The 17306-nt window shown below is 44.7% G+C and overlaps 2 protein-coding genes across 24 annotated transcripts in view; both read left to right on the top strand.

The window, feature by feature from the left end:
• The first annotated feature begins 2951 nt into the window (after positions 1 to 2951).
• Positions 2952 to 6414, top strand: LOC146978353 (uncharacterized). The gene is made up of 4 exons (XM_085790599.1): positions 2952 to 2956; positions 3885 to 4421; positions 4575 to 5102; positions 6327 to 6414. The coding sequence occupies exons 1-4, from the start codon at positions 2952 to 2954 to the stop codon at positions 6412 to 6414; spliced, it is 1158 nt and encodes a 385-aa protein (XP_085646725.1).
• A 25-nt stretch (positions 6415 to 6439) lies between these two features.
• LOC146978354 (regulating synaptic membrane exocytosis protein 2-like) overlaps positions 6440 to 17306 on the top strand; it is a 41011-nt gene continuing 30144 nt past the window's right edge. For 6 of the 23 annotated variants that reach the window (XM_085790992.1, XM_085790988.1, XM_085790994.1 and 3 more), the window contains exons 1-9: positions 6462 to 6748; positions 7070 to 7245; positions 9107 to 9133; positions 9326 to 9427; positions 10402 to 10612; positions 11969 to 12141; positions 15727 to 15904; positions 16549 to 16783; positions 16878 to 17159. In XM_085790992.1, coding sequence (XP_085647118.1) covers positions 7085 to 7245; positions 9107 to 9133; positions 9326 to 9427; positions 10402 to 10612; positions 11969 to 12141; positions 15727 to 15904; positions 16549 to 16783; positions 16878 to 17159 — 1369 coding nt within the window. In that variant the 5' untranslated portion in view covers positions 6462 to 6748; positions 7070 to 7084. Of the gene's footprint in view, positions 6749 to 7069; positions 7246 to 9106; positions 9134 to 9325; positions 9428 to 10401; positions 10613 to 11968; positions 12142 to 14373; positions 14513 to 15726; positions 15905 to 16548; positions 16784 to 16877; positions 17160 to 17306 lie in introns of those variants that run through there. The other 17 variants (XM_085790995.1, XM_085791000.1, XM_085790996.1 and 14 more) reach the window with 9 other exon arrangements.

Consider the following 17306-nt stretch of genomic DNA (forward strand, 5'->3'; position numbering starts at 1 on the left):
CAGAGAACAGATAATCAGATTCTTTGTTTTTATTTACAATATCAAATATGATTGTGACAGTGACAGGAAATATGTGGTATTTCCTCACCTAAATGTCACAGCTCTGTTTGTTTCACAGCAGGAGGTTTGGCCCTCTGGCTGCACACACGCCCCTTCATGCCGTTCTCTCTCCTCATTGGATTAAACTTGTAGGATACAAGAAAAGTTTTCTCCTTGGCTCAGAGCAGAGCAGAGTGACTGACAGACCCGTGTTTCGGTCCGAACACTCTATGTAAGTGATTGCTGTCGGAAGATATAACTATTTAAGACTTATATTAACACAAAAATATCGCTCACTTCTGCTTTAGAAAGAAGAAGCGGCAGCGCTGATGCTTCCAGAGGACCTTAGAGTTCAACAAACCTCCTGCTGTGAAACAAACAGAGCCGTGATATTCAGGTGAGGAAATACCACATATTTCCTGTCACTGTCACAATCACATTTGATATTGTAAATAAAAACAAAGAAACTGATTATCTGTTCTCTGGTGCATTTAAGAACTGTATACATCTCCATTAATTATTTCAGTAAATAAAAATATTTTTTAAAATGGGAGTAATTCCGACACAATGTACCTTTAACACATGACATGACAAAGTCTTTTATTTTGTATCCAGAGGCATAGAAAATCCTCACTATTTGTTCTGACAAACAAAAATATACAAAGAATCACAAAACAAACAACAACAGAAAAGTACAGCAAGTGAACTCAAATCAGTCCATGGTCACAGTTCATCCTTTGAAAATGTTATGTAAGCATGCCAAACCCTATTACGATGTGTGTTAGAGGTCCAGGTTCATATCCACCGGAGAGCATCATTCTTATTTTTTTTTTAGAGTGTACGTTGTTCCAGTCTTAAAGTCTCGGACCCCAGGAAGAATAGCCGATGCTGTGGCAGGTGCTAATGGGGATCCTAATAAAGAAAAGAAAAAAGTCTCATTTAAGATTTGTTTAAACAAATCAAATGATGGGGGTCTTTGTTGATTCCATTTGAGCAAGATGCATTTCTTTGATAATCTTGTTCCTTTGTGTAGCGTGCAGTGTCTTGTCCATTTCCGTACCAAAGAGGTTGGTGTAATGTCCAACGAGGTTTCCACAATCTTAACATATAGACCATGTATTGCCTTCCAGAAATATTTCAATTTCCTGCATTCCTTGACCCTTTACATGTTTTACAACGATGACATCTGGATGATGAGTTAGGAAACATTTACTTAAACGGAGTGGAGTCCTGTGCATGAATTTATGATTTGGCCCCGCTGATTGGATCTTTCTCTCTTTTTATTTAATTATTGTTATTACTATTATTATTCACGCTGCCCGTGAACTCGAAGCAACCAATTAACGTCCGGTAAATGTCTGCGAACCTGTCACTCAACGTAACCACCCCATTTATGAAGCCTAAACAAACAAAAAAAGCCTGGTGTCAGCATGTTTTTTTGCCTCAATCGATAGTTTCTACCCCCGCACACACTCTGAGGGGGGTGAATTTTTTTTTACTCTACCGTTTTACTGTTATTAGGTTAAAACTCTGGCCAATTAGGGCGCGGAAACGTTGTGTGACAGGTCCGAGCAGCTCCGTGGACAGCTGCTTCGAGGCCAGTGGGCGGGTTCTCGGCCGGCCAATCCAACATGGCGCTGTTCAGGCCGCCATATTTGAGTCACAAAAACAACTCCCCAAAACCAATGGGTGACGTCACGGGTGCTACGTCCATTCTTTTTACAGTCTATGCTCCCCCCTTGAGCTATGTGCAGCAGAATAGGAGGTTCAGGGCTGCTAGCCGCTCTAGCTGTCCTGGATGTTACCGAGTGCTAGCATGTCTCTCTCTCAGCAGCAGCAGGCAGGACCGCAAAGAAAAAGAAATACAGTCTGAGAGAGTGAGGCGCTGGAGCTGCGGATGGATACCTGGACATCACTGACAACTAAAGCCGTTGTGGTGAGCTGGCTCGATGCTAACTTCGGCTAGCAGTAGCGGTTAGAATCTGCCGCTAACACCTTCTTCCCAGCTCACAACGGCCCTCCCGCTCGTTTCAGTGGAGGCTCCCCTTGCTGGTGACGGTCGGCTATCGGCCCACAGCTCCAGCGCTTCACTCGGACTGTATTTCCTTTACGGTCCCCACAACGGGGTCATTCCTATGTTCCCACAGCCTTATGTTCCCACATTTCTAACTTTTGTTGTCACTGAAAATTAGGCCCTATGTTCCCACAGGCCTTTGGTCCCACCATTGGTTGGGTTTAGGCAATGAAGAAAAGAGTTGGTTAAGTTTAGTAAAAAGACCCGGTAGAGGCTAGACAGGCCAGACAGATAGAGTCCAGATAGGTAGAGAGAGTCCAGTGGGAACATAGGGCCTAATTTTGAGAAAAATCTTAGAACTGTGGGAACATAGGGCTGTGGGAACATAGGCATGGACCCACTGACAACTGCTGCTGTTAGTGGCAGGAGGCTACACAGTTGAGCCTGAGAGGAGGGGCCCAGTTTGAATGTTTTGTTTACAAACTGCAACAAACAAAACTCCATACATCGTGTCTAAAAGCAGAATAATACACCAACATATCAAAAGTTTTGCTCATGATTTTCTGAAATACTTGCACATTATTCAAAATTACATATATACTTTTAGCAAAAAGTAGGACCTTCCCCCCTCACCCTCTCAGTTCCTTCATTCACAGGTGAAGAACAGCTGATTTTACTATGCTTGGTGACGCACCATCCCACCTGACTCCTCCCCGGATGTGACACGCCCACACACACACCAAACACTACATGGCATCTACAGATAGCCTATAGTAATACTGTACAAGCTTACACTGTGTAAGCTTGTACAGTATCAGCACTGCCAGGACAGTTGAGGCTCCATAAAAGGTAATTGTGCAAACTATCCAAGACGTCTGCAGTTCATGTTATTGTGAGCATGAGGTCAGTGTAGTACAGTTCTTTAAAGTTATTTTATATTACAGTCAATTAGCATCCAAGACATATTGTTTTGTTGTTGTTGTTGTTGTTGTTGTTGTTGTTGTTGTTGCGGGGAAGCGGCCCTAGGAAGCCCCAAGAAAAAGAAAACAGGGTACAGGAGCTGAATATCAAATATAACTTTAGTAACTGCAGAGGTCTCGGCATGTCAAGCAATAACTATTCACACAGATTTTTGTAATTATAATTGAAAACATTGAAAATATGTATTTGTATTTGTATTTGTAATTATGTCTTTGGTTTTACACTTTCATTTCATCATGATCATTTCTCATTCCTTTTAATGACACATATTAAACCTCAGGCCGACTTTCAGACACTTTACACATCATAGAGGAAACATTTGGAAGCAAATAAACTGCTTTTTCTCCCTCATTAGTGTCTATGATCTGAGGATCAGTCCAAGTGATAGGTTAAATCTAGACATGTCATAAAAAGCATGAGTAAAGTTCAATGAGGTAAAGATTACAGAAGGTGACAAAACACCTTGAGTTTCCTTGTTGGGTACAACATGTTCGTCAACTTAGCATATGTGGCTGCAAAGGTGACATGTGTCCCACTGACCCCCTGAGAGACAGGTTTAATCAGCAGGTTCTCTGAAAGACTAGATCCAAACTGGACTGCAAAATCCACCGTCTTCACTCCAAGTTTGAAGTCCTTCCATCAGGCCGTAGATTCAGAGTTCACCAAGTGCTACAGGACAGAAAACTCTGACATCACACAACTGTTACCATATTGTGTCCTAAGGTTTTATATTGTTTGATGTTTTTTAACAATGTTTTTTTGTTTGTTTGTTTTTTTGACTTATTTATTTGGTGAATTAAGCATCACACTATAATTTAACAGTGGACTCTCCTCAGCTTTTTCTGTTAAGTACTAAACTTTCACCTTTTCCTCTACATCACAGGTCTGCAGGGCAGCATGTGGAGTTGAGGCGTCTTTCCCGGGCTCTGATTGTGCCACTGAAAAGTGGACTCCGTTCCTTTAACACTGTCTCAGAGATCCTCCTCAGTATTAAAGCAGACATGGTCCTTCCTGGATGCCAGACCTTTGATGATATCAGGCGACAGATTGAGAACATCAAGCAGCAGATGGAAGAGTCAGAGCGCTTGGCCAAAACAGAGCTTCAGCAGGTGGATAGGGAAACTGAGACTCTCACTGCAGAGCAGAGTCAGTTAGCACAGCAGAAAAAACAGAAAAGTGAGGAGTTAAAGAACTTGAATACAGAGCTGTCGTCACTCCAGTCCACTCTAAGCAGTTACAAAGAAGCTCTAGAGACAGAGAAGAGAAACCTGCAGTCAGCAAAAAAAACCCTGAGTGACATGAGAGCAAAGAGGGATAATGCACAGACAGTGCGAGATGTTGGGATTGGTATTACTTTTATTCCAATTGTGGGTTGGATTGCTGGTAAGTTTATAAAGCACATTATTAGTATACTGGTTATATTAAACATAATAAAGTCATGATGGTATGAATCTGTCTAAAATGAAAAAAGTTAGTGTTTTTTCCCCAATATTCATTATCTACATCTATTTTTTTCATAATTAATCTACTTTAATTTCAGGGGAGTCATGACTGGTGTTGGTCAAGTGGACATGAACCAGTACTCTGATGCTGTGGACTCAGCTCGTCAGGAAGTAGAAAACTGTAAATCTCACGTGAACTCATATTCTAACGAAGTGCAGCGCTACAATTCCTTGATTCATGAAGCTCATTGTGACATCTCAGCAGCTGACAATAAGATTCGTGAGACAGAAGCCAAACTTCGTGACATGTCTGAGAAGCGTAGGGTTGTTGCTGATATTCAGGATAAAATTAGACAAACGGTCACTCAGCTGGGGCTGCTGAGTGGGGTGGGGAGTGTGGCGGAGCTGCAGACCCGACGCCTGATCCTGCTGGAGCCTGTGATGAAGATGATGGAGGAGATGAACACAAAACTGGTTCAGATCAGTGGGAATGAGCTGCTGTACAGGGAAGGTATACCGAGCCTCATGGAGGACATGAAGAGGAACCACAGAAAACTCCAAGAACTTGCTGCCACCAATGACATACCGATTGTCTCGCTCGCCAGACCCTCCTCCAGAGGAAAAAGGTTATATAACAGAAACACAAACATATTTCCCAAGAAATGCCCTAATGTAATTTTCGGTTTACTTTTGCTGGTGTGTTTTTTCTCCATCAAGTCCTTGCAGTTGTCAATTACAATCAAGTATTTCTGGGATATTTCTACGCAATCAATCGTTATTTCTTGGCTATAGTGATCTCCCTATATTCAGTAATGTCTCCCCTCATCCTGTCTTTTTTCCACTGGTTGAGTTCACTTGCTTGATTATTTTCCTTTCTTTTCCCATGTTTTCTTTCCCTGATTTTGTCTCATTGCCTTACTCTTTTTTGCCACTGTGATCTGAAATACATTCCATTTAATTAATCAGTAATGTGCTATCCTTTGATTACTTCTAAACACAACATTTTTCATGAACATTATCAAAAAAGACAAGATTTAGAAACAAGAAAGAAAAAAAAATCAGAGCCATTTACCCCTTTAACAGTATTATGACCACTTCCAGTTAATAAATATAATTTTCTTTCATTGTAAAATATTCAAAACAATACATTATAACAATAAAACCATGTAAACAATCATTGTTATTGTTCAACCTATTAGTTTTACCTGGAAAAGCACTGTCCCACATTAGGAAAAACCACCTGTCCCGCTTTAGGAAAGCATGTTTCCTAAAGTGGGACAGTAGAAATGTTGATCAAAATTCTAAATATTGAGAATGGTTACACCATATTAAGATATATTTTAATGCATCAGCATATTATAAACACATTTTGACAAAAAATTGCAATAATTTTGTTTTTTTTAATAAATTATGGCCTTAACATTATTTTTGTCCAAACCCTAAGTAACTAGCATTTTGGTGGTCTGCACACAGGTTGCCTCCGGTTTGAAGGCTGTCCCTCCCAAATCTATGATTGGACATTTGAGATGTCATGTGATTTTGATCATGCAATATCACAGCTTGTGTGAGACCACATTTACATTAACTTTCTTTTGCTATAGGAAGACCTACACCCATTTAAGCTTAAGTGTCCCACATTAGGCGAATCCACCCTACCAAAGGAATCTAATACTCAAGTAAAGTACAAATCCTCTGGATATGTAGGCCTACAGTAGGAGTAGCTAAATGTACCTACTCCGTTACTGTCCACCACTGAGGGTAGCCTATTGGCTACCGGTGGTGATCAATGTATTGATTGGCTGATGATGGGTTATGTATCTGTTAATCTGACTGTTAGTGTCTATCTTTAGCGGCAGGCCTATGTTTAGCTCGCCAGCAGACTTACCTGCCACCCCCCTCCCTCCTCCCCCTCCGCCCCACCCCGTCGCCACCAGCTGATCTTTGTTGTGCGTAACGCCGTCACGCCGTGGCCCTGCCCCCGTCCCCTCCTCCTCAGCCTATGGAGGATTTATTTATTTTCTCTCCGTCTCCTCCTCCTCCTCCTCCTCCTCCTCCTCCGCTGCTGCTGCTGCTGCCGCCTCCATTATCACCGTGAGGGATCGAGGAACTGCGGCGGGACTCCGCGACACCAGCAGGCCGGAGCGCGGGGAAGCAGCGGAGGATGAGGGCCGCCGCGGGGACGGAGAGCCGTCCGGAGCCGCCGCCGTTGAACCCCGGAGGAGGCGACATGACTGCGGAGTAAACAGGCGAGACGACGCCGCTGCGTCTGTTGGTGAGCGATGGATGGATGGATGGTTGGATGGATGAATGGCGGGATGGACGGATGAATGGATGGATAAACAGGTGGATGTGTGGATGATCTGATGGAGGGTGAGGGTGCAGGCGGAATGACCGGGGTTGTGTCCGCTATTCGAGGCTGCACCGCGGCCACAGAGCTCCACACGGACCCGCTGAAATCATTTATAGGTGGACAAAATAATATGAACACCCCGCGTTTCTGTGTCTTTCATCACCATCACCATCATTTATTTTTATTGGTGTTACACCGTCGGTCACATGGCGGGGACTGACTGACTGCGTCCTCCTCCTGTAGCGGCCCACAGGCGGGATGTCTGGCCCGGCTGGACCTGCACCGCCCACCGGGGCCGGGTCGGGGCCGGAGCCGGAGCTGCCGGACCTGAGCCACCTGACAGAGGAGGAACGGAGCATCATCCTGTCGGTGATGGAGAGACAGAAGAAGGAAGAGGAGAAGGAGCAGAGCATGCTCAAGTAAGGGGGCACTGGGGAGGGGAGTCTCAATAACCAGTAGGCCGAATCACTGACTGATCATCGAAGTGCCCTCCAGCCAGACATGATTGCATGATAATCAATAATCAGTAAGGATGGTTAAGTGATCAGTGTGACATATTTACTGTTCGGGAGCAAATATTCTGCTGACTGCAGGTCAGAGCTGCAGTCACTGTCAGACATCAGCTGACAAACACCCAGCGAGATTAAACCGCTGCTCTAGGTGTCACCCAAGTAGTGGTGGTGGTGGAAGCACTCGGATCCTTTTCTGAGGTGAAAGTACCAAGACCACAGTTTAGAAATACTGCATTTAAATCCCCACCCAAGTCGTACATCATCAGCTTCATGTATTTAAAGGTAGCTGGCTGCATTGTGCAGTAAACTGTCTCCTGGGACTGATCTTTATACCAGCAGGTTTTAGAGGACTAGAGGATGTTTCTGTCAGTCTGTGGACAGACTTTGTCTCCACTGTTGTCCTACGATTGTCCAAAACACAGTCACAAAAGCTGTCAGATGTTTAGCTGACATCAAAATGAAGGTCCTCAAAGATGGGTCCAGGACCACTGTAGGGTTTGACCACTGAGCGCGCCGCTCATATGGCAGTGTAGCAAGGCAAGACAGGGCAATTTCATTTGTATAGCCCATTTTTACAAACATTTTGTCTCAAAGGGCTTTACATGGCATCACAACAACATCCTCTGCCCTTAGACCCTCACATTGACTGAGGAAAAACTCCATGGAAACCCTTTTAACCGGGAAAAATCGGAGAAACCTCAGGGTGAGCAACAGAGGAGGGATCCCTCACCCAGGACGGACAGACGTGCAATAGATGTTGTTACAGACAAGAAAACAGTTTACAACAGAGAATGTGAGAAACATGGAAGTGTAATGACTAAGCTTGTCCCAAACTTCTGACTGGAACTGTCTTTCATACAGACTGAGTTCAGACTTTGGTCTAAGACTAGAGCTAAACTGACTGTCACCTCCAGGTGTGTCCAGATGTTGAGGACTGTTAAGGTTGTCCCAAGTTTAAGGCGTCTGCTGCGTCGGCTCACATAGGTGATGTCACTTGAGTCAGTGTGTGTGTGTGAGGTCTGAATACGACGGGTGTGAAGGTTAAATATTCTGCAGGTGTGATCTAACCAGGCCCCAAGCTCCAACTAGCAGAGGTCCAGCTGCATTGTGGGTAATGTTGGCACCAAGTTTTGACAAGAAAGAGTTTTTTTTTTGTTTTTTTTTGGGGGGGGAGGTGAAACATGCTGAGAATTCGCTGACAGGAAGTCTCTCGTTCCTCATTACCCATCAGCCTCGGGATATGAGCCAGCAGCAACCCCTGTGCACTCCAACAAAAACACCTCGCTGTGACGTCACATCACTGGCCGGGGGTGTGGCCAGGGGTGCGTCATGACGGACAGTTTCAACCTGGTGCCGTGTTCAGTATGGAGGTTGATCATTATGTTATGTTTGTGATTTTTTATTTTGAAGTGTTTCCTGTCTGATTGTGATTTTGCTTTTATTTTTCTCATTACGTGCGATTTTCAAAATAAGAGCTGCTGCACTGAATTAGTCTGATATTTCGAGAACTACATATATATATATATATATATATATTGAGAGGCTTTTGGTGTTTCCGTGTATGAAAAGCCATAAAAGACACCCACACACACAGAGACGGAGGCGTTTGACAAATGTGAGCGGCTCAGTTTCTGTACGTCTCGTCATGTTTTCTATTATTTGTTGTTTCGTTTTCATGTTTGTTTCTGTTCTGATGTCATTTTTATTTTTATTTCATTATCATCGTCATCGTCATCGTCATCATCATCATCACCACGTGTGTCTGCAGGGATCAGGAGGAAGTGAAACCAGCCTCGTAAGTACCTTAGTCTGAAGTAGCTACGTCTCCCTGAGTGCACCTGTCCTGGCCACGCCCCTTTTCCCCAAAACCTTATCAAATAACTTCCTGTTTTCCAAATTGCCCCGCCCCCCTCCGCCCGCCTCCCCCCCCCTCCCCCGTCCAGACGCTCTCCTTCCTGTCAGCTGATTCTCTGTGTTACCTGGACAGGTGGAATCTGTTCTCGGGGTTCAGTCAGTTGGTCAATGACGTTGCCACCAACGTGTCTGAAGTTCTGCAGGTTAAAAGTCCGACTGACGACGGGTCGCAGACGTGAGTAAAAACCAGAGACAGATCAGGTGTGGTTCAGGATGAAAACAAGGATCTGACTGATGCTGTGGCTTGTGGTTCTGGTCCGTTTCATATTCACTCAAACCTGAGGTGGTCTGTGGAGGATCAGAACCCGCCCCCCCCCCCCACCCCCCCCCACTCCTCCTGCAACAGGACACCAGTCTGCTTCTGTACCAGAGAGACACTGGTGCAGTCGGTCAATTAGACAGTCTATGAGACAGTTACTTAGACAGACAGACAGTCAGTCAATAAGACAATCAGTCAGTCATCAATCAGTCACACAAACACATCCTGCCAGCTCAGATCCTGTTACGGGTCTACAGGGGGATTCAAGTGAAGTTTGCAGGAAGTTTTGGGAAAACTGACTCCCAATTGGCCACTTTAAAGGGGACATATTATGGAAATATCACAGTTTGAAGGCTCTTTCACATATATCTGGCTGTTTAACTTGCCTTCCGGCCCCCAAAATGTGAGAATTGACAAAAAAATCTGTAATGTGCAGGCTCCCAGGGTTAAAATCCGTGTGGTTTTGCAAGCTGTTCCCTCAGTTGTCTGACAATGATGTCATTAGTTTTCGTATTTGCATAATACCACCCCTACCTGGTACCAGTAAAAGGGGCGGGGCGAGCAGTGGTTCATTTACATTTAAAGGGACAGGCAATGAAACCAGCCGTTCTGATCAGGGCTGTTTTGAGTGGATGAAAAGAGCTGTGATGTTTGATCCTTGGGGTATTTTGACCAAAGCGTGTCACAGACGGGTCTTAAAGACACCTGGGAAGTATTTTAATTTGTGGAAAAGGGGCAGAATGTGTCTCCTTTAATCTGCAGAGTCATGACTGATGATCTGTCCGTTTGTTCAGCAGAGGAAGGTTTCCTGTATGTACTGAATGTGACTGACAATCCTCTGGCACCAGCGACCTCTTTAACCTCTGCCCCCTCCCCTGTTCCCCACACAGGAAGTTACATCAGCAGTTTGAGATGTACAAGGACCAGGTGAAGAAGCTCGGCGAAGAACCCCAGGCAGCTCAGACGGCGAGGGCGGAGTCTCCGACCTGCGGCATCTGTCGCAAGACAAAATTCGCTGACGGCTGCGGACGAGCCTGTTGCTACTGCCAGAGTCGCTTCTGTGCCCGCTGTGGGGGGCGTGTCCCTCTGAGAGCCAATAAGGTGAGTGTTCAAACCTGTAGGACGCTCCACGCCAGGAAATCTCACCTGGATTTAGAGCTTTTAGTGACGGTTTGTCCAGAACTGGTTTGTAAAACTGATGCTTGATTTGAGTTGATAGTTGACCCCAAGTGAGAATGAACCAGACCTAAAAGATGGCCGAGACTCGCGGGTTAAGGAACCAGTTTTAGGTGCTGCTGTTTCCATTCACTGGGCCTGAACCGCATTGTTCTTTTTGTTTGTTTGTCTACCGTATTTCCTCTAATAGAGGCCGAGGCCTTTATTTACTTTAGCTGCCCAGGGGAACCGGCCTGTATTGGAGACCGGCTTATATTTGAGAGAGGCTATTATTTCTTCCTCTGTTTCATGCTGGTGCTCAAATTTGACAGTTACCGTGCTCAGTTTTCATTCTGCCTACAATTAATTATATTTTTTTACACATTACTGTAGCAGGTACCGCAACAGCAGCGATCAGCTGGACAGGATTAGGCTAATAAACGCTGGAGCACAAGTGACCAGTTTTGTCACAGATCGGGTAGCGTCGCAAATCGGGTAGTGACACGCCATGCTGCTAAAGCTCTCTTCGGTCGAGTTGTCAGTGACTGTTTCCTTGAAGCGTGGGTTCATGTGGCACTTCAGATCTAGCTACTGCCATCTGCTGGCACTTGTGGGTTACTGCATCCGTGTTTGGCCGCCTGAGACCAGTGCATCCACAGTGACTGAAATTCAGGTTTTTTCTGTTTGTTTGTTTTTTTCCCATTGACCCGGCCTGTATTTGGGGCCGGCCTTTATTTGTTCGTGTAAACCACGCCCCCGGCCATTATAACAGACCCGGCTATTAAATAGATACCGGCTACTATTAGAGGAAATACGGTATTTGTAACATGAATGAAATGAATGATCTCCTTTAAACACCGTCAAAATACATTGATGGCATCATTATTAAGATAAATTGTTTATTGTTGTCATTAATTATTCAGATCCTGCAACAGCTGAAGAGTTGAATCAGAAGAAGCAGAATCACTTTATTGCATCTTTGTCGTACTTGCATACAAAAAAAGAGCCAAATTCTTAGGTCTCGCTCCCTCGGCCTCAGCAGCACCAATACAATGATAATAAGCACAGTTAGGAACAATAAAACATAATTGCAAGCGATAAAACACCATAAAATTAAAAATCACTACCGATAATAAATATGTGTGTCTAAAGTGCAGAAGTAGCAGCGTTCAAGAGGCATTTAACAGTCTGATTGCCTGATGGAAAAATGAGTCTGTTATGAGCCTGCTGGTCCTGGCTTGAAGCTGTTCGATAATCTGGGTCCGTGTGTGTCTGTGTGTGTGTGTGTGTGCCGTGTTTCAGGTGATGTGGGTTTGTAACGTGTGCAGGAGGAAGCAGGAGATTCTCACTCGTTCGGGGGAGTTTTATCCCAACACGCTGTCCGTCGACCACGCCTCTCATGGGGTCCCACACCCACCGATGCAGGGGTCGCCGGGGCCCGCGGCGGGCCCCATTAGCAACGGGGCCACTGAGCGGTGAGTTATCAATCATCACTGATCACTGTGTGTGTTTGCAGCAGATTTGATAAGGACGGGTTCATACAGTTTGACTTTTAAAGACAAATATTTGAGAGAACATGAAGCCAATACACACACACACACACACACAGACACACACACAACCCCAGAACAACAGAGAACCTCATAGAGAAAACCACACACACAGATGTAGCTTAGACTGAGGGTTTTGTGTCTGGGAAAGAAACTCTAGTTCAAGTTCAAGAGCTTTATTGTCATTGTACAGTCACATGGACAACACTCAAAATGAATTAAATAGATTAAAAGGAAAACAGCAGAATACACACAAACACAATAAACATGAAATTCCTGTTAAATTATGTTAAAGGGATATTCCAGCGTAAGTTTAACCCAAGGTCTAGCTGTACCGACCACACGATAGCAAAATACTGCTGTCTATTGAGCCAAGAGGCGACCGCGATCAAAAAAGCCGCTCATATCCACAAATAACGCTCAGAACAGCACCATACTTCGTCAACAGTACAAACAGGGTCCCAGCACATAATACGAGGCATCAAACATCTGCCAGTTTTGCCTGGTTTCTATTGAAAAGAGACGGAAATACAACTCACCCTCCTGGCTACAAAGACAGCAGTATTTTGCTACTTCTTTCCTCTACGTCTTTGCTGAAATTGTTACAACTAGAGAAGTTTGCGGTCGGCAAAATCGACCTCTCTCTGTCTCACAATGCGTTAGGCCATGGGTTGAATTTACGCTAGAATATATCCTTGTACATATATATATGTAGGAATAAATTAAAAGAAAACAATACGAAATTGCACATCACAAGGTAGAGATGTTGAGGATATTATTGTGTTAAGTGACTGTGTGTTTAGAGTCCTGACTGCCATCACTCACTGAACACAGGAAACAACGATGACAGTAATCAACAGGACTATATATAGTATTAACACGTTGCTAAATCTGTTCCTCCTCTACAGAGAAAACAGGGGGCGTTCAAGAGTTCAAGACAAACAAGAACATGATTAAAACACGTAAATATGGTTGATTATGGACATTAAAGCAGAAGTAAGCGATATTTTTGTGTTAATATAAGTCTTAATCTTCCGACAGCAATCACTTACATAGAGTGTTTGGACCGAAACACGGGTCTGTCAGTCACTCTGCTCTGCTCTGAGCCGAGGAGAAAACTTTTCTCGTATCCTACAATTTTTATCCAATGAGGAGAGAGAACGGCATGAAGGGCTGTGTGTGCAGCCAAGGGATGCGCCTGAATGTGGTGACGTAGGGATGAGGACCAATAGATCCATGACGAGGGCGGGGGCTGCTAACTCCATCGGCTGACAAGAAGTTATGGTGCGTTCAAGGCAACTCATAACTCGTGTTTTTCCGACCTGTGAAGTCGTACCAGTTCGATCTGGTACGAGTTCACGGGTCAGAAGTTACGAGTGGCCGTTATAGTGACTTTCACAGGTAAAACAGGTCGGAAAAACACGAGTGGGTTGCCTGGAACGCTACAAAGTCGTAAGTCGTGACTTGAAGCTGTAATTTACGGTTTCAAAAGCCTGCCTGGAACGCAGCATTAGCCAAAACGACCGGATCGCTTACTTCTGCTTTAATGTCTTATTTTAAAGAAACAGAGAGAGCTGCGATGAGACCGTCAAAGTGTAGGAGAGACTGAGGAGCTCTGCGGTCTTCATCAGTTTGACCTTTGACCTCTCACAGGAATAGACCGGTTCTCCTGGTTCTAAAACAGGAGCAATTTGCCTCTTAATGAAACACGGAGACATTTAATCTGAGGCAAAGAGTTAAACCTCAGACTGGATCTTTAAAGTCAGACAGGCTGTTAATTAGTTTAGTTTGTTGTTAATTAGAGTGTGTGACCCCCTACCACACACACATACACATATACACACACACACACACACACACACACACACACACACACACACACACACACACACACACACACACACACACACACACAGACTCACACAATTGTAATCAGATTAACAGATGAATAATCCTGCAGTTCACAGAGGCTTACTGCTGCTAACTACAGCACCACGCTAACGGAGGCTAACGGCGCACACAAACACACACACACACATACACACACACACACACGCACTGTGATGTCATTTCCAGTGTGGGTGGAGCTAGACAGAGAGGAGGTGGGAGGAGGAGGAGGAGGAGGAGGAGGAGGAGCCTGTCACAAAGTGGGCCGAGCTTCAGTTATGATCCAGATATGAGATATAAACCTGCTGAGTGTGTGTGTGTGTGTGTGTGTGTGTTCATGTGGCGGTTGGATGTGTCGTGTTGTGAGTCAATATGAAGCTTCAAACCTCCGACAGCTGAAGGACAAACTGTAAGAATCTTGTTTCTCACCTGTTTCTCACCTGTTTCTCACCTGTTTCCTCATGTTTATATTGATTATTAATGACTGGGCCTGAGGTTGTTTTAAAAATTTTATTCATGTGATTCATTCTGATTGAGGCTACGATCAGGTTCACGTGTCAATCACTGGAGGACCAATCAGGACAGAGCTTTTGGTCTGGTTGTGTTGTAGCTTCCAATGCACCTGATTCAGGATTTATAGTGGGTTTTAGCCCAAATTAGCCCCTCATGGTGCAAGTGTAGAACAACAAGAAGAGTAGAGATGTAGGTTTAACTCGTTGTCACTTTGATTTGTTTTGCCTCTTTATTATATATTTTAAACTACTGTGTATCGGAGTGTCTTATATTATTATATAAATGTCCTTTGATTTAGGACGATGATTCGTACCTATTGTTAAGATTTTGTTTTTGTTGACTTGTCTTGTCTTATTCATATTGTGATTGTAAATGTATATTTAAAGGGATAGTTCAATACTATATTCAGTTCAGCACTATATGTGCAGGTCACAACTATGTTCACCAGAGCGTTTTGGAGTTGTTGGATTGTATATTTGATGAGTTTGATGAGGGAAACCAAGAAATCCCATTAGCCTCCGTAGCGTAGCTCTGAGCAGCTCGCCGCTCTGCTCCGCCGTTCTAAAAATAGCTTGCACTGACAATTAATGGTAACAAACCTACTGCTATGACTATAGGGATTATGGCAATGGGCCAATTTGCCAAAATGTTGAACTATCCCTTTAAATGTACTGATTTTATTGGGGGTCGCCTGGGGTTCTAGGGGGTCTTCAACAAACTGGCGGGAAGATGAAAACAAATGCAAATAACAAAATGAAATAAAATTATTGTATTTTGGGCATTATTATAAAATCTCATTTATGATAATATAACATATCGAAAACCTAACTTTTCCAAAACTCAGTAGGTTTGCTACGGGGGTCCCCGGCCAGAAGCTAATGTTTTCGGGGGCCTTGCCATAGGAAAGTTTGGGAACCCCTACTGATAAATAAACCAACAACAAAAAGAAACACAGAGGGATGAGTTTCTGTTTAACTGGACTCTTAACTTCTCCTTTAACGAACCTCATAATGTTCATCTTCTGTATAAAACTGGGTACAATTTAAAAACACCCCGAGGCCTTCTCTCCTCGCTGATTGCCTTTTTTTTCTCCTTCTGTTTGATTGACAGGAGGCGGAGCCCCTCGGGGTCGTATTATGATGGTGGGGGGGGCAGGATGCCTCGCTCGCCCTCTGACCTCGGCCTCGAATGCCGTGCTCGCTCGCCACACGGCTACCACGGCGGAGAGGAGGAGCTGCGGAGCCGAAGGCGACCAATCAGAGACGGGCGAGGACGCTGGCACTCACAGGTGAGTCTCGTAGTACAGGCACGAAGCCAGCAACACAACTACACAAAGAGACTGAGAATAAAACAAAATAAAACTAAAGTGAGATTTAAAAAATGGAAAAACAAAATGTAAAACTTTAACTTTATTGTTGTTGTTTTTTTTTACAAATTAACAACTGGACTAAAATGTATGTATGTTAAAGGGATAGTTCACTCAAAATTGAAATTTCACTCATTATCTACTCACCCTCATGTCGACTAAGGGCTGGGAGAAGTTTCAGAGTCCTCCGTGCCTTCTCGGAGTTACAGCGGGGCTCCGTGCAGCACTGAATGTCCATATGACGGTTGCAAATGGATACCACTTTTCTTCGTAACAAAAAGACACACCAAAAAACATCCAAATACCTCCATAGTGCTCGTCTGTAATGTCTGTCTTGTATTGAAGCCCCGAAATGCGAAATTGTTCCGAAAAAAATTTAATAAGTCTATATTTCAAGCTTGTTTGTAGCGGAAGATCCTCTTCCTGGTCCGTCCAAATCTTGCGATTGGACGGACTTTTTTTGGGTGAACTATTCTTCTAATTATCATTATTATTTTCATAATAACAGTGTAATGAGTCGTTCATTGTGTTTGTGACGTCGATCCTCGTCTCCTCTCCTGGATCAGGACCACCCTCTGGACCAGGTCGTGGACCAGCGGGAGCTGCTGCGGCGGCAGGAGGAGGAGTTTCAGGCCCGTTACCGTAGCGACCCAAACTTGGCTCGTTACCCGGTGAAGCCGCAGCCGAGCGAGGAGGCCATGAGGATGCTGGCTCAAGTCGGCAGGTTCCGCCACCAGCGCCGCCACAGCGACGTCTCCCTGGCAGCCGCCGAGCCCGACAACCTGAGCCCGAGACACTCAGGTCGGAATAAAACCATCAACCTGTTGGTGCCTTTGCTCGAGAGCACTCAGTCAGTCTGACCTCTGTTTTTCTTTTTTCTTCTTTTCCCTCTTAGCGCTCCGTCAGAATCGGCCTCAGGGATTGGCCGGTTCTGGAGGTCAGAGGTCCTTCTCTGTGGATCGGGCGGCCAATCACATGAGCCCCACGTCGCCCCGCCGCAGTCCGTTATCGCAGCAACACCTGGACCCGAGCTCCGCCCACAGGAGGAAACCAGCCAATGAGAGCCCATCGCAGAGAGCGCGGAGGATGGGGAAGATGCACGTGATTGGCAGCTTCAGCAGCTCGGAGGAGGATCTCGCGACCACGCCTGATTACACCAGCTGTGACGAGCTCGACAGTGAGTGACAATGTGCTAACTGCTACCCTCATGCTAATTTCAGTTCAGTTCAATTTTATTTATATAGCACGTTTAAAAACAACCATTGTTGCCCAAAGTGCTGTACAAGTAATATCAGATACATTATATCAAACACATTCAGACTCG

Source organism: Trachurus japonicus, chromosome 11 (assembly GCF_045865225.1).
Source record: "Trachurus japonicus isolate A0001 chromosome 11, Traja_1.0".
Lineage (NCBI taxonomy): Eukaryota > Metazoa > Chordata > Actinopteri > Carangiformes > Carangidae > Trachurus > Trachurus japonicus.

Coding starts and splice junctions, on each gene's coding strand:
- LOC146978353 (XM_085790599.1), top strand. Junction 4,422..4,574: donor GTGGGTTGGATTGCTGGTAA/GTTTATAAAGCA, acceptor CTTTAATTTCAG/GGGAGTCATGACTGGTGTTG. Junction 5,103..6,326: donor CCCTCCTCCAGAGGAAAAAG/GTTATATAACAG, acceptor GTCTATCTTTAG/CGGCAGGCCTATGTTTAGCT.